We start from the raw sequence: 25,954 nt of genomic DNA, 5'->3' as shown, positions 1-25,954 counted from the left end.
GAACAACTAAATTAGGAGATTTTATATGCCCTCATTATATTATGTGTATTTAGAAGAACGTAGGTCATATATGATCATTCAGCAAGTATGCTCCCATATTTTGGGTATATTCTGTGGTATATTTACATTTTTACTGTGTGTTGCTGTCAGTTTGCAGTGGCACAATCTTATGGTAAGTTCAATTGCAAATTTCAAGTTGAAACGCAATACTCACATTTTTAGCATGTTTTTATTTTGTAAAAATAGGTTTGCGTATAGATCACATTCTGAGTATTTTCTCATGAAATATTAGTTGGATCAGCTAGTTACATGTACATAAATAATGGGTCACGATGCAACGTTTAAAAATAAGTGATGTATATGATTAAATAGCATTCAAAGTTCATGATTAGGATGACTGACATGAATCCCCCAAACCTCAGAATCCAAAGAAAGGGGGGTTCATAAAATATATGTCACTCTAAGTTCAAATGTAGTCAGCGGTAATGTTTTTCAAAATTTATCTCTGCAACGTTAGAAAAATTTAAAACACAGTTGATCAAACACATTTTAATATAATGAAGTAGCAGTTGGTCTAAATTTTGTTTTTGAAACTTCTTACAAGTTGAGTTTGTAGTGCTTTCCTTATTTTTATGTACAGTGTTATATTTTACAAGAGATTTTTTTTTAACTTACTGCAGTAAATCTTGAACTTAAAAATTATTTCCTATTTTATTTTCATCTAATAAATGTATGAGATCAATTTTGCAGCATATGTATTTCATATATATTCTTAGTTTAACCCATGTATAAAATAATTATTTGTCATTAGATGTAATATTTTTCGAAAATTAGTTCACACTTTGGAATAATAGCGCTTTGAGTATGTAATGTTTTGACAGTTAATATTGCGCTCAACAAACCAGCATACCAAAAGTTCCCTTACATATCGAAAAAAGGCACAGACGACAAATTCCACGCCAGAAACGCTGTTGATGGTCGAAGATCAGACCTGAGTTGGGATGGTGGTCAGTGTTCATTTTCAAATGGCAATCAAACCGCCACCTGGTGGGTGAACCTAACAAGTGTTCACAGCATTCATCACATCACCATCTATTTTATGACAGATTAAAGAACATGGGGTAAACTTACTGTTTTACTGTAAGGTTGATTAATTGATTATAATCAAATTAAAAATGAAATGACATATTAAATGTTTAAAACTTTGTTTTTTTTCTTTTTTATGACTATATCTACTGAATAAGATAAACAAAGAAATCGATGAAGGAATATGTAAAATAAAGAAACCGCAAATAGAAAAGACATTTATAAGAAACAAAAATAAAAAAAAGTGTCATTTAGCTCTGTGTAAGATTCATAGGTCCGTTAGTTTGATATTTAAAAAAAATCACAGATATACCTGAATTTTTTAAAAAAAATTTTAGATCATAAATTTCGTCAGAGAGATTATGATTTAGTTGTTTGGGTGTTTTTTTTTTTCGCTTTTTCTTACTTTTTTTTCATTTCTAACCTTTTTACTTTTTTCTTTTAATATTTTAAAATTCCAAACTTTTCCTTTATTAGTAGTAAAACTATCATTTTTTTCTGATATAGGTTCTTCAAATACCTTCACAAACCATTTTCTGGGATTCTCTGTGTATGTGTCTAATACAACAGATAGATTGCAGGGAATCTTATGCTTTAAGGACAACAGCTTTACAGAAGATACCATACCTGCTGTGTTCACCACAACCTGCCCTGTGTATGGACAATATGTCATTTACTACAACGACATACTGTTAGAAGGCAGTAATTCACGTCTTGCTTACAGCGATCTGTGTGAGGTTGAGGTATATGGTGAGTGTTCCCTTCGTTTCATTAAGTAAATAATGAAATGCATCATAAAGGATATTCTTTTAAACGTCATTTGGTTCCTACTTAAATTAATTTCAGGTATTTATGATCATTATGTGGATGGTGTCTGTTTCTCATATCAAATTAAAGTCTTCCAAAGATTCTTTGAGCTGTTAAACAGACAAATACACTAAGAAATGCAGATGTTAAAACAGAAAGACAGACATTATAAAATTAATAGGTACATGTAGATAGATGGATAGATATATTGATAGATAGATAGATAGATAGATAGATAGATAGATAGATAGATAGATAGATAGATAGATAGATAGATAGATAGATTAATCGACTTTAATCGACCTTGATCGACTTTCATCGAATTGTACAACCCTTTCAAAACACAATCTGAACCTTTTAAATAAGATCTCATTACGTATATAAACAGTGTATGTACTTCTATTATTTTTCTTGTACATCATTTAATTGTTGTGGTACATGTAATTATCTCATGGAACAATGATGAACACTGTACCGGAAATTGCTTATTCGAAATGTTTAAATACAATTATAGTTTCCACTACTTCCGCATTATATTCGCGTATATATATAAACTCCATAGCGCGCGTTACTTGCAATGTGATGTATACCTTAAAATGAATGTATTATCATGTGGGTATGTTCAAATGAATGGAAGAGCCACTGTACATGTAAAAGCCATAAAAATTACTTCTGATTTTCGTTTTTGACGTTACACTTTAACAGCGTTCATCGTTTGTGACGTCATAATACAACTCATCGTTTAACGTTAAATTACTCTATGTGTATTACGGTGTGGTAAATGCAGTAGATTTTTAGACACCTTGCATGCAAAATAGATATTGAATTGAAATATATTGGCATGGTGAGGCATATTTTATAGATAATAAAATCCTTAAAATATCTCATAAGAAATATTTACCAATACAGCTGTCAACTCTGTCATTATACATCATCAACATTATTTTATCAAATATTTATTTCCTTGTTTGCAGTTTGCAGGAAAACTTTCTATGGAATCAATTGCACACAAAAATGTGATGAAAGTTCCGTTAATCAAATGTGTCATCCGGAAACTGGAAAATGTATTTCCTACAGAACGGTACTTTTTTTAATATCGTGCGCTATTTTGGAATGAAAAAATATGTGATTTTTTTTTCAATGAAGTTATCTGGTAATATATAAATTTGGCATAAAATGAAATATACTCTTTGAAAAATTTAACTATTATATTGTTGTTTACATAAACATGCTTAATTTTAAAAAAAATTGCAATTTTGGGCGGAAACACGGCAAATGGTTCCATTATCCGTTGGAATAACTACGGTTGCTGTTCTTATAAGCATTGGTTTTGTCGTCTTAATGCTCTTTAGAAGGTACATTTTTTTGCTTATTAATGATGTTTTGTTAGGCAAAGATAATAAATCAAATTCAAAGTGTAATATCATTGTATTATTCATTTAGTTTCGATGTCAAATTAATGCTTTTTATACAAAATCCTAATTAATATATTGTAGTGACAAATGTAGGAACAACAAGCACGGAGTAATTGATTTGACAAACAGTACTCTTAGATGCAGTGAGTATATTAAGATCGTTGATTAGTTGGAGAAAAGCAGCGAGTAAAAATATATGAAATTACTCGAATCTATAAGTATATGATACATTTTTTCTCTTTTTTTTTTTGGTAGCCTCTCCAAACACAATGCTGAATTTATCCACATTTGATAAAAATAAGGAAACTGAAGATCACGAGGATTTATCCGAATTGATAAACACACCACATAGTAAACTTCAAAATCAGCCGGATATGTTGAGAGAGAATGAAAAATTAACATGTAGCGATGTTGATATAAATGGGTATATCATAATGCACGAAAACCAATTGGATCGAAAAGAAACTACTTTAGAAAACAGATTAGAAAAAATGATTAAAGAAAAATCGGAAAACGAAGACGATGGTTTTAAAAAAGAATATCATGTATGTAAAATGTATACAATTACTGTGTATTTCTCTTTTATATGTTTGCTACCTAGAACATTTTGAATAATGCATGAAACAAGATATATAAATATTAGATGAAGGAAATATAATTAATACGTTATATAAACGTAGGCAGGAATTTGCCAGCCTATTTTTGGAAATGCTACTTTAGGGGCAAAGGGGATGATGTTGTCATTAATTCGATGATATTTGGGAAAATATATGTTGCATACACATGTACATAATAATTCAGATTATATTCGACATAGACTTCTGAATTTGGAAAACAAAACAACAAGACTTTTACTTATGATCTAGCTTTATCATACATATAATTTATGAATAATATAAAGAAGTGGTATATATGTAAACAAGGGGCATAAAAGAAAATCTTCTGTATAATAATTCATTCATGTTAAAGCATTTATGATTAGCTGAAAATAATTGCTACTAATTGGTTACAATTTACAATAGACCTTGTTGTGCGGACCAAATTATCCGTGTGAGATAGGAAAACGCCCGGAAAATATCAAGAAGAACAGATTCAAATCCACTATTGCTTGTATGTATAAAATTCACAAACAACTTATATCATGAAGAAAAACACATTTCAGTAACACAAATACCTTGTTTTTTTCTCATATCATCAAAAATACAAAGCAATTTTTATTTGATTGATAAATGTATATTTTGAGTTACTGAACCATTAAATATGGATGAGCTAATGTTTAAATATCCATATATGAAAATGCAACTTGTTGGATGTTATTATCATTGCATGAATTTTTTAGATGATCACTCAAGAGTTATACTGGTTGCCAAATGTCCAGACTACATTAACGCTAATTATATTGATGTGAGTATAGTACATGAGTCGAAAATAAAAATATTTTTAATAATAAAACACGCATATTTAATCGTATTTGATTTTTTTCTTCATTGCAAAGGGAGTTAGACAAGAGAAAGTGTACATTGCAACGCAAGGTAAGATGTTTTAACGAGGCTGGGGGTGGCTGCCATTTTAAAGCGTTTTTATCTATATACAAAAAAGATTTTCACTTAAATGTTCTATAATTCTTACATCGCACTGAAATTGTCTTTTGAAAGAAATTTATATGATGGTATATGATGGTAGTGAAGCATTATTTAAAGATTGAATTGATGGTAAACAAAGGGTTACAAGATGCAAAAATATCATTTCAGTTGTTTTTTCCGCTTTTCAAAGGGAGGTAACTTGTAAAACTCCTAATATTTGTTATGATATTTTCCTTCTATTTGTTTCTTTTTTTCGCCATCGATTTTTTTTAAATGCTTAATCCTTATTACACATGTATTGATTATTATAATGTTATAATTATGAAATAATCGTGTGGCTACTTCTATTTTGTTTTACATATTTGCATTTGTATGACATATATATTTTTTGGTGAAATTGTGATATTTTTCTTTAAACCACATAATGTTAAGTTTTTCTTATTGTGTTTATTTTTTGCGATGTTATTGATATGTTTTTTGCCTTTATTTATATTTCATATATTTTTAATAATTTGTTTTTACATTATGTGCAATTTCTTCAGATGCAAAAAAATGAAAAAAATTAACGATGATGTGGTCTTTCATATTAAAATGTAAATTAAGATTATATGAAACATTTCTGCAAATTTGGTGAATTTTGAAGACATTTTTTGGACCCCAAGCCTCCTTAAGGTGGTTGGATTGTCAACAAAATGCATGCACCCATCAATTGTACCTAAGTTTTTAAAAAATATGATTTGTTAAGCTAAAACTTTTATTTAGTAGAGGGAAATGCGATAAATTTTATATTAAAGCTGACCATTTTCCAACATATTCATGCAATGCTCCTCTACTGAAGAAGAACAATAAAGTCTATATATGGCCACGAACCCTACGTATAGTTGTATTGCTACATTTTCGCTCTTTCACCAACCTGTCAATTTACCAATGTTTGTTGTTTTTTTTTCATTCTTAAGGCCCTCGTAAAAACACAGTATCTGACTTTTGGACCATGCTTTGGCAGGAAAGGGTGGCGCAGGTCGTTATGTTAACCAATGTCATGGAATGATCTAAGGTGATAAATGTATTTGTTTAAGTCGACTTACTTAAATGTACATTTTTCAATTTTTTTAATCATGCTTTAATCTTAGGAAAAATGTTTCAAGTATTGGCCAGAATTAGAGGCAGACGCAAAGTTTGACATATTTACAATAAAAACCGTTGCTGAAAGGCATTATGCGTATTACGTCATACGGAAGCTGAATGTTACTCACACAACGGTCAGTAGTTTTTGTTTGTTTGTTTGTTTTTTCATATAAAATCCTACAAATGTATACCCTGATTTTATTTTGTGCTATTGATGTAAACATTGTATAGTTTGTATATTTGTTGTTGGAAATATCATTTAAAAGATTAACTGATCCATCATATATTGTTCTCGAAACACATGTAATGATCAACTTTTAATTACTCAGAGTAATAAGCAAATCGGTTCATTGATAATATATTTTAAGATATCTTTTTAAGATAGAACACTTAAAATCATCAAATTTATATTCAGATAAATGAAAACAGAGGTGTCACCCAGTATCATTACACCGCCTGGCCGGATCACGATACACCCGATCCGCTTTGTCTTTTATTGTTCCATAACCACGTGACGAGAACAAAAATTACCCGCCATAAGGTTCCAACTTGAGTTCACTGCAGGTAAAATCTTATTGTCAGTGAAACTGAAATAGTAATGTGACACATTGCAGTATAAAAACTGAATATTACAATACTTTATTTATTCTTTATTTTTTTTTCACTTATAATAAACCGAAACATAAAAAAATATTGCTTGACATATAGATACAGAGAAAGGCAACTTTATTTGTCATTGTTGTCCAGAAAAGCAAACTACTTATGTTTTTCCTCAGACTTCCTTATAACATCCTTTTTGTAATAATCTTAGTGCTGGAATTGGAAAAACAGGAACATATATAGCAATCGATGCCTTATATGAAGAAGGTCAATATCAATCCAAAATGAACATTGCAGAATACGTGAGAAAAATGAGAGAAAAGAGAATTAATATGGTCCAGACTTATGTAAACATAACTTTTTTTTTATTATTATTTACATGTTGTCTACGCAAATCAATGTATGCCCTGCATATTCGCGATAAAAGTTTGTTAATATATATATATATATATATATATATATATATATATATATATATATATATATATATATATATATATATAAAGGTATTATAATCCATTTCAGCAAACATTTTTTTTCTATTTTGATAACAAATTTAAAGGTTATTTAAATTGGATATTTTTTTACAGGAACAATACAAGACAATATTTTTGACTTTAAACGAAATGTTTAAGGACCCAGTTGGCGTCCAAACAGCAATCGATTATCAAAAATCATTACAATTAGCTAAACGTGATCATCATGGGTTTATCTCAACAGTGAAAACAGAGTTTCAGGTTTGTAAATGATTGAATTGTATCCGGTATGTTCCGGTATATTCGTTAATCAAATTCTGATAACTTTCAAAAACAGTAATGAAAAATAGCAACAGCGATAAACATTTCTTTGTTAAGCAATGATTTTAAAGATGTGCATGTTGAGAGGTGTTCTGGTTTGATATTTTTAGAAGCTTCTTTCAATTCGACACTGTTACTCAGAAAACGATTACAAAATGGCACTAACACAAGCATCTACGTCAATTCGCGCTCGTAAGTAAAATCTTTCCATTTCGCATTATAATTATTACCGAATGGATTGCACCAAGACTTTACTATGCTTGTATGCTTAGCTTGATGCGTGAAACTTAATTTTTTAAAAGTTATATCATTTTTCCTTCCCTTTGTCTCGTAGTTGGTCCTTCAACTGATTCAACTAAAATGACGTTTTCATTTGGAGTTATCTTTCTTTTGCTTGAAAAATTCAGCAAAGAGCCAAAGAGAGAAAAAGTTATAATATTAATTCAAGCCCGACTGCACTGGATATATATATTTCATACTATATGACTTGATGATAAACGTGGTGTAAATGTTTATTATCATGCCGTAGATATTTAGCATGTTTCCTAACCGTGAAAGAGTGAGGCCTTTTCAATATGCATATCAGTACTATTTTCGGTATTGATAACTCGTATTTTGATATAACTATATGCAACCCCCCGTCAAGATATGTCGCATATCTGAAGTATTAGGCGCAGATTAAGAGGATATAAATTATTGTATTATTAAAGTCTGAAAACATACATCCATGTTTTGATTGAAAGTCTATAGTTTAAAGGACAAAGTTTCAGGTGTCAAGCAAACATTCAGCTATAATATTTGTTCTAGAAAAAAAGTCAAGCTTACCGCGAGTTTTAACCTTTTGTATTGTGTAGTTTTTTCATGTGTCTAATTTTGATTTTAAGAAAAATATGTATCATAAGATGCATGGGTATCTAAACTTATATCTGTTTCTATAATGTATTCACTTTTTTACTCAATATTGCGTTGATATTTTATGTACATGTACATGAATATCTTTTTTTTTTTAAATCCACAACTGAGTAAAAAAATCATGCAAATTAAGAGATATCATTTATATGTTTTAGGTGACCAATACGCTTTGTTCCTGACGTCAAGTGTTCCAGAACGTGAAAATTACATCAATGCCATATCCTTACCGGTAAGTTTACTAATTTGATTTAAACTATAAAAGTTTTTAAGATTATTTCATACAGATCGATTTCTTACAAGACTCACTTTCCCTTACATGTTAAGGCATTAACCCATTTGAATGCTTTTGATTTTGAACAGTTTTTGTTATCATCACATGTCATATACATTATACATAATGCATTTACTTTTAGTCGATTATCTGTTTACATTTTATGTACAATTTTCTTTAGTCTTTTACACATTCGAACGCTTTCATCATCACCCATTATCAGACAACAGGAAATTATGTTGACTTTATACGACTTATTACTGATTACGAATCCGATATAGTTGTCTGTATGGAACCCCTCAGCAATGTTGAATTCGTAAGTGTTTTGGGGGGAATTTCAAATTTGTTTTAGACCGGATGAAATGCATGTACTAACTTTAGGTTGTTTTTTCTGTGAAACAGGCATATGAATGGCTACCTACGGCAACAAAACACAGAACTGTGACACCCTACACAATTCAACTATATCAAGAACGTATAACGGAAATTAAACGCAGCGAAATTGATATTGTCAAAGAAGAGGTGAATAAGTATTTTTGTTCTTTGAAATCAAATGTTAACACATATATTCTTTGAAAATTCTTAACAGTCCATTCTCATTTTTTTCTAGTCTTCTGATGGACCGTGGTCTATTGAAATAGTTGAGCCGATGTTGACCCTCACACAGGATTATTCCCAAACAGCTTCACAAATTCTTAGTTTAGTTTCTTGTGTACAAAGTCTTAAAACGCACAATCCTATCACCGTTGTCAGCAGGTAATGCATGTAACGTATCTTCAATTAGTAGAGTTATCCATATCCATTCCGTCTTTTCGTAATTCTAGTTCCGCAAGATTTGTCATTCTTGCGGGAAGGTATTATTTACATCCGGTTTACAAGTAACAAGCCACTGAATTTTTTAATTATCCTACCCGTGATGAATTCGATTATTTCGTCTACGGGATCGTTGCCTTTATCACCTAAAACAACTGTGGAAGATGTTCTTAATTTCACAAAAACAGAAATACAGAATTATCTAAGGTTAAATCACTTGAAAATAAGTGGTAGCAAACTGACACTTGCCCAGCGTGTTGTTGACAGTATACAATCGCGATGCGACCAAAATAACCCAACTGATCAACTTGCTGCTGAAGAACATGCAGGTGTACCCCCGTTCTTATGTGCAGACAACGTTCCTATCATATCGGACTTAAAATCTGGTTGATCAGGAGAGTCTTGCAGTTATCCCAAGGTGACTATCAATGACATAGAGAAATACCTCCTTTACAGTAGCCACAGGACGGAGGATTCTGGTAAGATGCAGTGTTATAGGCAGTATATCCGGGGACTCAACTTTTATACGGAAGGCTATATCCACAAAATTATGATCAACGAAATAAGTGACACTTGCCAGATGTGCTATATACGTTCAAAATGTTATCCATCTATGCATAAAGGGTTGTATGAGCAATGGCTGTTGGTATCGAAGGAGGAACCTTTTCAAGTTGTAAAAGCCAACTGTACCTGTCCTGCAGGGTAGGCATTGAACAACAAAAACAAATCCAAAAAGTATCATCAAATGTATATCCGTTCTACTATTGATTTTAAGGATAATAGTCACTGTATAGTGTGTTATACTGAAAATGTTTCTGTTACTTTTTGTTTTATTTATATAAATGTGTTTATATTTCAGTTGTGGAGAGGGATGTACACACATCGCTGGCCTTCTTTTTGCACTCGAGGGGAAGCCATCCATAGATGAGTTAGAAGATATGCCATGTACCTCTAAGCCATGCCAGTGGAATCAGCCGAGTAAAAGAAAAAAAAAATCCAGGCCCATCACAGATATAAATTTCAAACGAATAAAGTATGAAAATACTTTAACTGTGAAAGAAAATAAAACTGTAAACTATCATGTAGAAACTGTATCTTTCAGAAACTCTTTGGGTTCAAAACTGGGAAATGATTCAAGAGCCGCATTATTTGACATAATTCCTCCAGTGCAAGATGTATGTCATTGTGTTGATGTTGCAAGTGATTTAAATATTTCAAACTTTGTAGAGGTAGAAACAATTAAACATATTATCTATGATTCTGATAGGTATATAGATATTGTAAATACAGTGAAAACAGAAAATATGTCTGTGTCAGATTTCCACAGTTTTTTATCATCATGCAACAAAAGCATCATAGATGAAATTGAAGTTAGAACCAAAGGTCAGCTTCCATATTTCATGATATTAAAACAAAAAAAGACACAACAAAACCAGATAATATTGTTCATAAAGTTTTGGGTGAAAGCAAATCATTTGACAATAGTGCTGTAGCATGGGACAAAAAACAAGAACAAATGGCTAAGAAAAGATATAAGGCTTATAAAATATTGAAAGAAGGTAAAATAGTACATGTGTCTGATATGGGCCTTATGCTCTGTACTGAAAATCCTTGCATAGGTGCAAGCCCAGATGGCCTAGTTCGCTTCAATTCTGACCTTTATTTAATAGAAATTAAGTGCCCCTACAAATGGAGAAAAAAATCATTGCATGATGCTTGTGAAGATAAAGAATTCTGTTGCTTTTTAGATGATAATAATGAAATTCAGCTGAAGAAGAACCACAGGTATTATACCCAAATTCAGGGCCTAATGAGGATTTGTAAAATGCAGAAGTGTGACTTTGTACTATATACAGTTGTAGACTTTGTTATTATAACAGTTCAATTTGACAGTGTGTTTTGGGAAAGTATGTTGCAAAAGCTTTCAGAGTTCTATGTCAGTGAAAATGTTCCCAAAATATGCAGCTAGATTAAATTTATACATACATGTATTTCTAATTGTCAGATTCAAGCATAAGATATTGGAATCATTTGCATTAGTTAGTATTTTATTCATGCATATGGTGATTTCAATGTTTTGATAAAATTGTTTATATCTATTAAATTTGTTTAATGTGATCATAGCTTACGGGTTAAAGTATTGGCCTTTTGAACCGCAGATCATGAGTTCAAATCTGCCATGGGCTTTTGTTTGTATTGACTGAATCATATTTGTTTGGAATCATATCTTTTTATTTTCTCAAAAAATGCATATTTTTTTGGCAAATTGACATACATGTATATAATTCTTAAACATCATCATATCTATCATAATCAAGTAATTTTTATCCTAATTTGTAAACCCTTTTCAAGGTGTAGTGATCAGCCACCTTAAGCAGTTTTTTTTTTAATTGTCAGGAAATATTTTGTTCACTTTTATATCCTGCTGCACAATATAATATTCTCTTGTTATTGTTAACCGCAAGGAATAATAAAAATCTGACATTAAGAATACACTGAGTCTTTCTTTATTTAGTTTGACATACTGTAGTTTCAACATAATTACAGAACATTACATAATAAATAAAACAATAATATACAACCATGGATATGAAACAAATGTGTGTTTCAATTAAATTTAAAGTACTGGTAAATGAAAGTGTTACTTTACATCATTTTAATGTAGATCCAAAAATTCATAATTTTTCTTTAAAAAATCAGTTTAGCCTTATGGTGATACTAGAACATGCAGATTTTAAAATAGAATTATGGCTACTAGTATATCTTAAAAAGTTTGGTTTTACTCTGTTACAAGTGGAGGAAGTAAATTTGTCATTGCTGTACACACAAAAAAAATGTGATCAGCAAAATCACTGACATCTAAAGGCATGACACCTTGCAAAATTCGGAAATTTTTTATCTGCTCAATTTTTCTCTCAACATGAATTCTTGCTGAAGCAATCCTTCTTGTGGTTTCCACTTCTCGCTTGCTAAACTGAATTTTGGACTTGAATGGAGGACAGTAGAGCTTTACCCCAATGGCTTTCAAGTCTGATTGGATATGAATGAAGCCTTTATCCACCATCACTGCATCTCCATTGTTCAGCTCCTTAAACAAACCGCTTTTTCTAGTTATTTCCACATCTGAAGTGGAGCCCGGCCACAGTCTTGAAACAAAAACTACTGCACCAGTCATACTGACCCCTACAAGAGCTTTAAATGTATCATGAGATTTATAGTTTGAATAAGTTAATAATTTATTTTCTAATGACGATGGAGACTGAATGAAAACCTCAGTACAGTCGAGCACAATCATGGTATCTGAAAACTTCTCGAAACACTTTGGAACTCGTAACTGCAAAACATTTAATTCTGGTAGAGTAATGATTGATTGCATACACTCGCACATAAACAAAATCCATGAATTAAAAATCTTTGATACTGTACTTTAGGAGATTTTAAAGCGAAATTCTAAGTCTTTGACCAATAATCCCAGCCTCAATCTCATCAAAACTAACAAAAACTCATCAACACGCCGCAACGTGCGTTTTCTCCCTTGACTGGCAATGTTCATTTCACCAACAGATTCTGTGCACAATTTATCAGCACCATGTTCAATTAAAGTGTCAAACAAAGCTTGGAATGTTTTAAAATCAGGAAGACCGGTGTAGAACATGATCATTTCATTTGAACATTTAATGTTTTCTATAGTTATCTCTGGCATCACAACCCCTACACCAACAGAAACAGACTGGCTGTATATTTGTGTAGACTTGTTGCAGCTGGATGCAGAAGGTGATGTTGATACATGGTATAAACTTGAATCCGAGACATCAGGGTGATCACAGGTCTGAATGGTTTGTGAAAAACTGGCAATGTTTGCTGAGGACTCTGGCATGATGTTCTCCTTGTTTAGAACATACCTGTAATTATATAGAAATTAATATTAAGCATACTTATTAGTCAGCTGTACATGTGATTATTTTCAGTTTCTTTATATTGAAAACAAAACATAACAAAAATTAAGAAAACATCCAATGGTATAAATACAAGGGCAACAAATATCACACAGTTTACCATAAATAAAACAAAAACATTGATACTAATAGCATCATATTCATATCAATACATTGATCATTAGACCAGTTGATCACTAACCAGCTCCTAATAGGCCACATGATCAACATGCTTAACCCCTTTATCAATTAATTCCATTTTACTCGCATTCAATCTTATCGTTGCACACTTATACTACATACATTAAATAAGTACAATATGCGTGTGTTTTTAAAACTACCTAACTATATAGCGGGAATTCAAAGGTCAATAAAAAGGTCACTGAGATAATTTAATAAATTTATAACCTTGGACTAATTGTTACAAAACTAGTTTGGAATTGTATTATTCATTAAAGTCTTAAAACATGCATTAGCTGCCATTTTATTTTGATTCTTGACCCCGTACATGTACTATGAAATAATAAAATCAAGTAAGTTTTGACAGTATTTAACAAGTATGATCTACATGTAGCATATGTCTTTTACGAATGATGTTGGAATGCATCGATGGGACTGCCTCGTCCGTGGCTGCCTTTTATTTTGATGGGTTTTGATTCCTCTTTGTAGCAAATTTTCTGTGGGTATTTTGTTTCGATCAACTGAGTTTGGTCCTATACCGTGTCTGAAGTGATCAGAGCAGACACGAGTGTAGGAGGTCGGTTTCCAGTTTTTCGGCTGTTTGCTCTTATCCACGCTCTTCGTATATACTGTTCTTTAGGAAGTTTATGTAAAGTCACTTTCTTGTCAAATTTGCCGACTCTACCACTATAATTATGACAATTAAAGATGCAACATTAGTATTTCCCCATTGTTTACTATTACACCGGAAGTAGGTATACCGTCCCGCATGAACGACAACTCTAGCAAGCTTTCATTACGAAAATCCGGAATACATAATCAAAAGTGTGTCATTAACATCCTTTTCAAATCTTAATGCCTAACATGCATTTCTTTTAAGCATGAAAACACCATGATTCATTATGATTTGTAAATCTGTTTAGCCTTTGTTACAAAGGCGACAAACGATCTAAACGATGTGTTTATTTTAGTCATGTCAACTTTTTATATCTTAAATGAAGGTTCCGATGCATTCAGTATTCTTTAAAGGCAATTCTGACTACTATACAAACATTTGATCTCATGAATATTTAAAAAATAACCTTAAATTTGCAATGTTGTATTTTTTCATTGCTAGAGATGGGGCTGCTCTGTGCGGTGTGTTCTGTGCTGTATACAACGTGATACAACAACTGACAATTGACGAGGAGATAGACGTGTTCTCTGTGGTCAGACTCCTACAAACACGACGCCCTGAACTGTGCTCAACCTTGGTAAACAACATTAACATACATTTTTTTTCTGTAAACAAATGATGATGTTGTAGATGTAAGATAAAAACAATCGTTTATATCTATTCAATTTGATTATAATGTTATGTTATAAAATATTATTTTTGTCATACTCGGAGCAAACTGATAAAACTCTGTGAATTCTGTACTGCAAATGTTGTTCACTGCAACTTTATTCAGCGTTTAACCCCAAAAACTGCCTTGAGACGGCAAATTTTCACATCAAAGCCATATCTAGACCCGTGTTGTTATACAACAATACAACAAGGACTGGTTCACAGAGAGACATACTCACGACGTTGAGACTCTCACCAACCTCGCGAAAATTGATGGCACGTGAATAAAAGTTGGTTTACAGTAAATGTTTGAAAAAATTGTGGTTGAATTAGTTTTTGTTTTCAATATCTGTAATCCTGACAATCTATATTTTTCTATTATTCTTCACTTTTAATAATCTGTATTTCTTGTGGACCTACGAATTAAAAATTGTTTTATTCTTTGCTTGAATTCAGGTACATTTGACGATATATACTTTAACAAAAATAAGTATATGAACAGTTTTAAGTAGCGGAGAGCTAAGATTGGACATAAAATGAAATAAAAGTTTGGTTTTTATTTTCAAGGTAAAGACAAAGTTATTCGTACCATATGTATTTCAATTACAGGAAGAATATACCATGATACATGATGCCTTGATGACATACATAGAATCTTAAACAAGTGAAAATACCAACTACAATACCATAGTTAACGTGTGACTGATATGTTTAGATAAGCTAAATGCAAGTGATGACACGTGTTTAAAACCACACATATAAAGAATTTAGAATTCTACAGTAAGCAAAGGCACTCTTTGAAACATGTAGTTACAATTTACCAGTAAGATTTATGTTTCTTTGTTTAATCGCCCTGTATTTTAAGAAATGATTTATCATTGTTGAAAACATAAGATTATTACTTACATGCTTGTTATATAACGAAATACGTTTCCAATTGAAATCTTCTCATGCACATAAACACTGTACATGATTGTAATTTAGAACTGGCATGACTAAGTTTAAGTATTTGATCAAGATGAAATAAACAACAAAGAAATATTAATTGGTTTATTGTGATATATAATTCTAGTATGTTCTCGATAAAACAATGCTGTTAAATTGTTTGGGCGACAGAGATTTACATCTGTCATAATTTTTTCTTTCATTACAAGTCTTTATTGTACATAAATACATTTTACTGATAAAAATTTCGTTTATCATTTTCAGGCATAAAGCTTAGCATGCATTGCATAACATGGCTTGATAAATATGAATTACGTTTAAAAAAAAACACCTGAAAATGCCAAAGAAATCTTGAAAAAGTAAACCAATCGATATATATTTTGAATTTACTTTAAGAAGTGTATTTTTGTTGTTTTTATTATTCTCATAGACATCAATATATGTAGTTTTAGTAAATAACTAAATCATACCTTGTAAATTAAGTTTTCATTTTACAACAAAACAGTTTTTTTGTTTCTATAAAGTCATAATTGAAATAATTATGAAAAAATAGATGAAAAAAAAGTAGTGAGGCATATTATATAACTTTATGTCCACATATTCACAAATTTAAAAATAAAACATCACTTAATGGATTTAAAGTAAACAAAAACATCGTCAATCATTGATTTGTACACAATTCGGTTTTATAAGAAGCACGAAAGAAGTGAAATAATTTTCTCTGTAGGTGTTGTAAACAATTGCCTCCCTTATCGCACACAAACATGACTTTTTGTTTGTTTTATTTGTTCTTCAAATTCATAAAACCGTAAATAAAACAAGAAGTCTAAAGAGCGTGACGATCAACTGAGTACCATAGCCCGTAAATGTAATTGTCAGGGAGTCTCATGCTTCATTCTGGAGGCTAAACCCTTAATCTAGACTCCTCTGAATACCCCTGATTTTATTATTTTATGTGTGCAAATATCAATTCATATAGGGGTGGGGGGGGGGGTATAGTCGGGTCGGATAAATTAACAAAAACACCAACTTCTCAAAAGTGTAGAAATTTGCTAATTTTGACTTTTTAGGAGAGAGGGTTTTATGCCATAGAAATTGTCTAATATGTGCACTAACCCCCACGTAAGTATGAGGCACTGCATATATATGCAACGACACATTAAGTCAATTTATATTGTTCATTGAAAATGCTGGGGTAAATAGTTGAAATTTAATGTGGTTGACGCATGTTTTGCATTTCAATTCATATAAATAATTACATTTAATAAAGGGCAAGTAAGCCTTTTCCTCTAATCACTCTGCAAAATATTTTACAGAGCAAACATCAGCGTTACTTACATTTCACAATTATTAAAAAACGACGTACTTCTTAAGTGGTTTATAAGTACATAAAGGGCCGTCTAAGAGGGTTAGTTAAGATTGCATGCCTCTAAAATTTCCGGACGATAATAAAACAAGTACTTAGAAATTACATCATTCATGATGAATGTGTTTTCCCATTACAACTTGTACAAACCGAAGACAGTTGTAACACCTTATCACCAAGTGCCCACAAATACCAGCTGGTAAAACTCCTACAGCATCCTTGAACTTCAATGACACATTTGCGCAATCCACGCATTTCCTGTTGTTGAACAATGCTTGCAGATCTTCCTCATATCTAGTAAAGTCTAAAGCTCTTAATTTTCCACTAAAAAATGCTTCATTAATTTCATCAAACGAACCTGCTGACTGTATATACGAATGATCATCTAAAGTGCTGCCCGCAGCAGGAGTAGATTGAGTATCAAACAAAGGCACAAACGTATCAAGATTTACGAGTTGGTCACATTCTTCACTTGATTTGTGTAAATTTTTCAATTGCTGATTATAACGTGCAACCTGTGTCGATTTTAAAAACCTTCCTTTTCCGTTCTGTTAACCATCTTCGACGGCCTGTCTGACAGTCGTCTGGTGTCAACGTAAACAATGCCGTAAAGTGACAAGAAGTCGTAAATTAATTCGTTGTGTCAAACTAGGTTAAACTGCTTAAATAAGCAAAATTAATTTATTATTTTAAGTTTAAAAGAAAGTAATTATTTACGTTTAAATTAAACTCCATCTATTCTACATATTACGAAAGCGAGAGCTAAACGCCAATCGGAAACCATTCGAGCTGCGCAATGAGATCGAAAACTCGAACTAGCTCGGACCTCGTTAAATGAATGATTTTTTTATAACACTACTGAATTCAAAATCCACTGATATTCCCAAAATTTGACTGACATTGTCTGACATCTACTGTATAACCACTGTACCCTACTGTTAATCCACTGTACACCCGCTGTACAGAGCTACTGTACCACACTGTATCCCACTGTACCCCACTCTACCGAGCCACTGTACTCCACTGACCAGCACTGTACCTACCCACTGACCAGCACTGTACCTCACTGTACACCACTGTACGGGGCACTGACCAGCACTGTACCCCACTGTACACCACTGTACAGGGTACTGACTGTACTATGTAAGATTTAAAAAAAGTAAATTGTCCTCTGACCCCCCCCCCCCCCCCCAATCCTCCGATCCACGCATGTATTTATCTAAAAACATGGAATCCAATTATCATACAAACTATAACAACTTATTCAATAAAAAGGGGGAACTTATTTTTATACATTTCAAAATCAATGTTTTAGTAACTAAATATCTAGTTGATTTTTTTACAATGAATTTCATTTAATCAATATTCAATATTTGTCAAATAAATATTAGTATATATGTTACATTAAAGTTTTAAAATTAAGAAATTTAAACTATGAATTACAATTTATGGATAGTTTTAAATTATCTGAATTTTAAAACTTTAATGTAACATATGGTGGAGGGACAACTTTTTTAACGATAAAAAATTCCACCATATTGCTCAACATACTGACTTTTTTTTCAAAAGAGAGAAGATAACTGCTCTGGACTTTAAAATTTCTTTGAAGTTTTACTTCACAGGAAGATCAGCGAGTCAGTATCTGTGTATAGTATACATACTTTCAGTAGATCAAAAGGTGTGAATGTCCCAATATACAACCTTGTAAATTGTCAGTCTGACACCTTGTTCAAGATAATATGTAATTCCCTTATACGGGTATTTGTGGTCTTATGGATTATTAAATCTATTTGAAATATATTTTTCTAAAAACATAACATGTATAAATAAACGAAATACTCCTTATATTAACCATTTTAGATGCGTTTTTTATTATTTAAATCAAGTCGGATATTAAACATGTTAAACATTTATAAATCCTCTACCCCCCCCCCCCCCCCCCCCCCCGCCAACAGTCGCTGATATCAAAATAAGTATTGTGTTTAATTAAAAATGAAATATGGTGATAACGAACAGTGTTCAAATAATATTTCACCCTATTACGGTACTTTTAATTATATACTTTTGAATTTGAACACTGTTCATTATCAACACATGTAATACATCTACATGTATCTTCTCTTGCACAGCTAATAATGTTGCCATGATATACATGTAGTAACAGTTTTAATAAGAAAAAAAATATACCCCTTCCTTCCCTCTCTCTCTCTCTCTCTCTCTCTCTCTCTCTCTCTCTCTCTCATATTGTAACTATTCTCCTCCAAAGTCAGGAAGGCATACATAAGCCCCCTCCCCCCTCCCCGCGCGCGCGATATTTTTGCTGCATCACAATTTAATTTTAGCATCTCTTCAATTATAAGCGACACTTTATTTAATAGGCAAACGTGTTTATTTTCTCTTTCCATAATAGGTTAATTGTGTAAGGATCGGATAAATGAGAAAAATAGTTTTATTATTCAGTAATTGAAAATACGCAATTTATTTTTAATCATGTTGAATGTATATGACCTAATAAATTTCACGACGATGATTGAGCATGCAACCCAAAACATGCATACACAATTTTCTTTTTTAAAACAAACTTATGAGCTATTAAAGCTGTATATACTAATTATACACTCAATTGGAACTTGTTGCACGAAAACGTCACTCCATGGAAAACGAACTCCATTAGTTGTCATCGTATAATGGCTGCCTTTACATTCAAGTGAATATTTTTACTGATCGTATGGTTTTCTTATACAATTACATTTGTTCAAATTAACGTCTTAAACAATGTCAAGTACTAAACACAATGAATTGAGTTAAATCTTTAAAGCAGAATTAGTTTACTGATTTTTTTTAATTGTGCTTTACACACGTGCTCGGACGACATTTCCGTATAAAATCGCTTCGTATGGTCATTAAAACAAAAAGATATTCAAACTATGATGAATTCTGACTAATTATTTATATCTTGTGTAATATTTGCTTCATGTGTATAGTGATTAGCAGCGTTCACGTTCGCAGGTAGACTTCCAGCCCCGGAGGCTTTAACACCTCTAGAAATTAAGCCCCGCCCTCACCTGAGATTTACCACCTGGTAAAAAAGTTCGGCCTTTAAAACGATCTTTCGTTTTTTCTTCTGTTTTTTTCTTCATTTACTTAAACCAGTATATTGTATCATAGCAAATATTTCAAATCTTCTATAAAACCTCTCTCTCTCTCTCTCTCTCTCTCTCTCTCTCTTTTCTGCTTTTGACGAAGCTCCCACGCTAACGTACGAATATTTTAGTATTTAAATAAAGTACTAGCAGTAACATGTAGTAATGTTGACAGCGGCTAAATCTACGTATTGGCATTAAAAAAATTAAAGTATCTTTAGTTTCGGGATAATGTCCATGGATTCAAATGATTTGAAGTTCGTTTTTCAATGATTGTCTTAAAAATTCTTAATGGTTGAAAGTCAACGCTAAAAAGTAATATTTTATATCGACAGTGTACTGTCTCCTTCTTTGTGTATGTCTACAGAAAAGAATCTTTTGTCTGTCTGGGAAAAACGAAAAACCCGGAACCAACAGAAAGGCTCAGACTATACACACGGCCGGGTGACTGTGTGAAGGTGTGAAAACTGACCACCTGTGTATATGTGTTAGGGCCTAGGAATAAATAGATGTAAACGTCGGGGAAATACACTGTTAAAACAAAAAATCTGAATTTTCACTTTTGTTTAAAAAAATCATTATGGTTGCCGGGTGCATTGGGATCATAATCATTTAAAATCTGTCTTAAAAGATTATTATAATTTACTCACATGTAGGACTAGTTTCATGAAATGTTTGCACAAAAGTGGGATTTATTATATCTATTTAATAGTGATTACACATCGAGGTCAAAATTAAAAAAAATGCATTAATTTTTATAACCGATTGCTTAACATGAATCGTTTCGACATAACACAGTACTGCAAGGGGTATCAAGTGGATTCGGGAAGAAAAGGGGGGGGGGGGGGGGTTCTAAAACCACGGAGTTGGTTGGCAAAAATAAACGTAAGACATAAAGAAAAATAATCGATATGTAAAAGAAGCAGATTAATAGACAATCAATTTCTTATTATTCTAATCGATTTCTGATAAATGGCTCTCTCTCTCTCTCTCTCTCTCTCTCTCTCTCTCTCTCTCTCTCTCTCTCTCTCTCTCATGAATGTTCTAGTGCTAAAACTTGAGGCCCCAAGTCAGAAAGGTATAAGCACGTTAAAATCCCATTACGGCATCATAACCGCCACTTCCAACATAGATTTTATTGCGAACTTTTGTACGCTTGCAAATGACACAAATACAATATTGTCAGAAAGTGATATACCTGTAATCTCTCTCTCTCTCTCTCTCTCTCTCTCTCTCTCATTATACAAAAAAGTGTGTAGCGTAGGGCATTTTATATATCTTATTTCTTAAACATTTAAAAGTAAATCATATATTAAGAAAACTGTACAGCTACGCATATTACAACATGTTACAACCTTCCTTGATTTAAATCTTCCTTATACTTCTTGCTGAAATTAATGATACAGCTAAATACCGCTTAATATGTCACTGATTATGTTTAAAATTTATAATGTATTCTACAGTAGGTGTTATTTAGTAAAATTAAAACCTGACATTTGCAATGTATATTTAGATATTTTAATCAAAAGAAATCAATTAACAAATGAGCTAGAAACTCGCACGCTATCTTCACAATGTACCTGTATAGTCAAGCGGGCAGTCATGATATTTGAACATGTGTACAAAAAAAAAAACAAGCATGGATAAATTTTGTGGATTCTGTGTTTAATTGACTGTTTCTAATGGCTAAAACACAGCTTATGAGACACATAGAATCAACAACCCGATCATTTAAACGAGGTTATGTAACCTTGCTGGTGGGGGGGGGGGGGGGGGTATTTTCGAATGACTGGCAGAATGATCATAATGACATGTACTTTTTTAATAATCAGATTCAACATGTAAAATTCAATACTTCCACCTTATAGCTAGGGAAATTATCATAATTTTATGATCGTAACATTCAATAACAATAGACATTTATTAATAAAGAAAACGTATTAAATAAATTTAACAACCTGTTGCATTCTTCTGTCAAGTTATCTGTATACATAATGATAATGCTATATACAGCATAACAAAAATAAATATCAAAGAAAAAAAATATACTGAAAATTTAAAAATCTGATTTTTCTCTCAAATTAATAGTACAGTGCCGTACAGTGGGGTACAGTGCTGGTCAGTGCCCGGTACAGTGGCGTACAGTGGGGTACAGTGCTGGTCAGTGCCCGGTACAGTGGCGTACAGTGGGGTACAGTGGAAGTCAGTAGGACTGTACAGTGGAATACAGTGCTGTTTAGTAGAAATGTACAGTGGGAAACAGTGGGGTACAGTGGAAGTCAGTGAACTGTACAGTGAGGTACAGTCAATGTACAGTGGATGTCAGACAATGTCAGTCAATATTTGGGAATATCAGTGGATTCTGAATTCAGTAGTGTAAGCTATCTATCTAAAAAAAATATCCCATTTTGAGGAAGTGACGGGAATACTGAAGCAGACGGTTGTACAGTGTAGGAGGAAATCAGTTATTAGCCTGTGTATATTCTAGACGATAAACTTGTGATATAGAGTCATCTTTATATTATCTGATAGGCCGATGTTTGACGATCTCCGTATTTATCATCCCGGAAAGAACACTTAAGCATTAGCCGCTCTAGTGTTGATTCACTGAAAAGGAAAACAAATCTGCTTAATTTTTGTCTGAGTAAAGTTCCAGTTTGAAAATAAATGGATTTATTTTGGATGAAAAGTTGCGAGATGAAATTGCATTCTACTGCCAAAAAGACCTCACCGACATTGATGTTGTACTTATGTGTCCTGGAATTGTGCTATTGCTATGGTATGTACGATTATTTAAAGGTTAACTTCACAGTAAGTATTTAATGAAGTGACTCCTTTTAAAGAAACATAATGCAATGTGGCAACTTTAAAAGTAGCCTGATTATGTGCGTTCACTTCATGTACATCGTTTTATTCCTCAATTGTGTCTAAAAAGAACATTTTATACAAAACAAAATGGTAAATATTTATCACTGTTAACTTTTTAGGAACATTTGATTAACTATTGCTTTCTTATCATTTGGTAGGTAAAGGTATTATCTGGTCTCATTTACTATTCTTTGTGTAAGCAGCTAAATAAATAAGCACATGTGAGCATTACAGCAACGCAAATCTTGAGTATTTAATAACGGTAGACTGCTCGCTAGTCCAGCCGCGACCTATTTTCTCGGCTGCGGGCAAGGGATCGGATACGTAATTGTTCTTATAAACAGTTCCGAATCCAGCTACGCAGTACTGTTATGGCTAGAATTTGGAGGCGGGGCTTATTTTGATCAACTTTGAACTCATGAATATTCATTAGATATGTGATTTAACGTACATAACATATATTAATGGTAGTTGATTATACCCGCACTTTCTAAAGAAAGTTCGGGTATATTGTTGTTACCCTGTTCCGTCCGTCCGTCCGTCTGTCCGTCCGTCCGTCCGTCCGTCTGTCACGTTTTACTTTCTCAAACTGCTCTTACATCTTATAAACCAGCAAACTGAACTCTTGGAGTTTGATTTGGGGTATCATGTTGTTTTGTAAAAAGGTTTCAAAAATTCTCCGTCAGTCCTGGGGGTCAAATAATTGGTAAAAAATGACGTTTTTTCACAAAAAACCTTCTTCCTCGAACTCCTCCTACATTTTCAAAAGTAGACAAATCATCTTTTGGAATATGTTTTAGGGTATGCTATAGATGCGCAATAAGGTTTCGGAATTTTCAATTTTGTCCTGGGGGTCATTTAATGGCTAAAAAATGACGTTTTTTTACAAAAAAACTGGTTTAAAAAACGTCATTTTTTTTAAGCAGTAGCCAAATGATCTTCTAGAATATGATTGGGGGTGTCATATTGAGGCATGATCAGGTTCCAGAATTTTTTTTTTGATTAAGGGGATCAGTGGGCAACAAAAAATGACGTTTTTTGGCAAAAAAAAATATGGTTCCCAGAACTCCTCTTACAACTTTTGGAGTAGCTACGTCATCTCTTGGGATATAATTGGGGCTGTCCTATAAATGTGCAATAAGGTTTTAAAAATTCAAATTTCATCCTGGGAGTCAAATAGTAGCAGAAAATTGACGTTTATCACTAAAAAAACAAACATTGATCCAAGAGCTCCTCTTATGATTTAATGGATAGACAATCATATCTTGGGATATGATAGGGACTGTTCTATAGATGTGCAGTAAGGTTTTCAAAATTTAAATTTCATCCAGGGAGTCAAAATGTAGCAGAATATTGACGTTTATCACTTTAAAAAAAACATAGATCCTAGAACTCCTTTTATGATTTAATGGATAGACACATCATATCTTGGGATATGAAAGGAACTGTTCCATAGGTGTGGATTACGGTTTTGAAAAATTAAATTTAACCCTGAGGCCCATTACCTACCGGTACATACCTTTTGATGGGTCAGAGCAGTCCCATAAGGTCATGATCTACATTGTATTTGATGCATTATAATACATTAAGAAAGAAATACTCCTTCCTTCCTATTATTACTCATATAAAAAATATAAGTGTCTACACTTACTTACATATGTAATACACAAATTTAATAAGAAATTGTTTATACAGGGTCAATATGGGGTCAACTCAACAGTGCATGCAGTCTGACAAATGAAAAAAATAACTTTTGCAACTAAAATGACAGAAACTTTACAAATGCGATAGGATAGGTAACGATGATAAGCTTATTTAAATAATAAAAGATGATGAAACAGTATGCTGTCAAAGGGAGATGACATTTAAAAAGTGAAAGTAGAACTTATATACATGTGTATGTATGCTGGCAGGAATCCCATGCTGGCATCTTATTATATTAATTGTGCTACTGCTACTACATGTATTATGCTTACCTAAATTGGTCAACATCATAATGATAATCCAATTAAAACACAATAATGAATTCCTTTAGCTGATCTTAACTACCGTAATCCTTTTCTGCATACGGAAAACACAGACATGTATGTATGGGTGTTGCTAAAACGCGGAACGGAAAACGGAACGGAATGGAAAATATCATCACGTTTATCGCTTAAAAAGGGTATACACTGGCCAGAAACGATTTACTTTGTATCTTTTATTTATATCTAATGAATGATTATCAACATGTTGCTATCTTATTAATATTCATATGAATGTCTATCAATCATAGCATTGTATTCATTCGGCTTTAGTTGAGTACGAATCGGAAAAATCAAATGTATACGAATTGTGAAACATTAACATGATTAAACGAGCAAATTAGCTATAACTTTTTACTTATTTCTCTTATATGGTATTGCTGGCATATTAGCGTAACGTACGCAGTTAGTGAAAGCGTTTTATGCGTGTTTTGAGTATTTTTATATTATTTTCAAATATGATGTACATGTATATACTTACATCAAAATTGAATTTTCGGTGTTCTAGACGATCTTTTATCATACAGACGATACAGTATCATTGAGATGGAAGAAAAAAACTGTAGGACTGACGACATTAAAAAATTAAAATACAGTAAACATTAAAATACCCGGTAATTTGTGAAACTAGTATTTTTAGCAATGCAATTTTGTTTACGTTTGCATTACAAAGCATGCAGTTGTTTATTCCAGCAGCTATATACATATGATCCGAATAGAGAGCTCTAGACGTTGCCTGGTTTGATTTTCCGATTAT

The 25,954-nt window shown here is 32.2% G+C and overlaps 1 protein-coding gene and 3 pseudogenes across 1 annotated transcript in view; 3 read left to right on the top strand and 1 right to left on the bottom strand.

The window, feature by feature from the left end:
- The first annotated feature begins 72 nt into the window (after positions 1-72).
- LOC128173790 (receptor-type tyrosine-protein phosphatase mu-like) lies at positions 73-16,053 on the top strand (annotated as a pseudogene).
- Positions 9,400-10,426, top strand: LOC128173784 (uncharacterized; annotated as a pseudogene).
- On the bottom strand, positions 10,469-14,255 carry LOC128173793 (uncharacterized; annotated as a pseudogene).
- Positions 16,054-22,782: 6,729 nt separating the features above from the next.
- The window catches only part of LOC128173778 (uncharacterized), a 31,648-nt gene continuing 28,476 nt past the window's right edge, over positions 22,783-25,954 (top strand). Inside the window, exon 1 of the mRNA XM_052839450.1 lies at positions 22,783-23,084. Within this exon, the coding sequence (XP_052695410.1) occupies positions 22,973-23,084 (112 nt within the window). The 5' untranslated portion in view covers positions 22,783-22,972. The remainder of the gene's footprint in view (positions 23,085-25,954) is intronic.

Source organism: Crassostrea angulata, chromosome 2, assembly GCF_025612915.1.
Source record: "Crassostrea angulata isolate pt1a10 chromosome 2, ASM2561291v2, whole genome shotgun sequence".
Lineage (NCBI taxonomy): Eukaryota > Metazoa > Mollusca > Bivalvia > Ostreida > Ostreidae > Magallana > Magallana angulata.
This window is presented reverse-complemented; position numbering and strand designations above follow the sequence as displayed.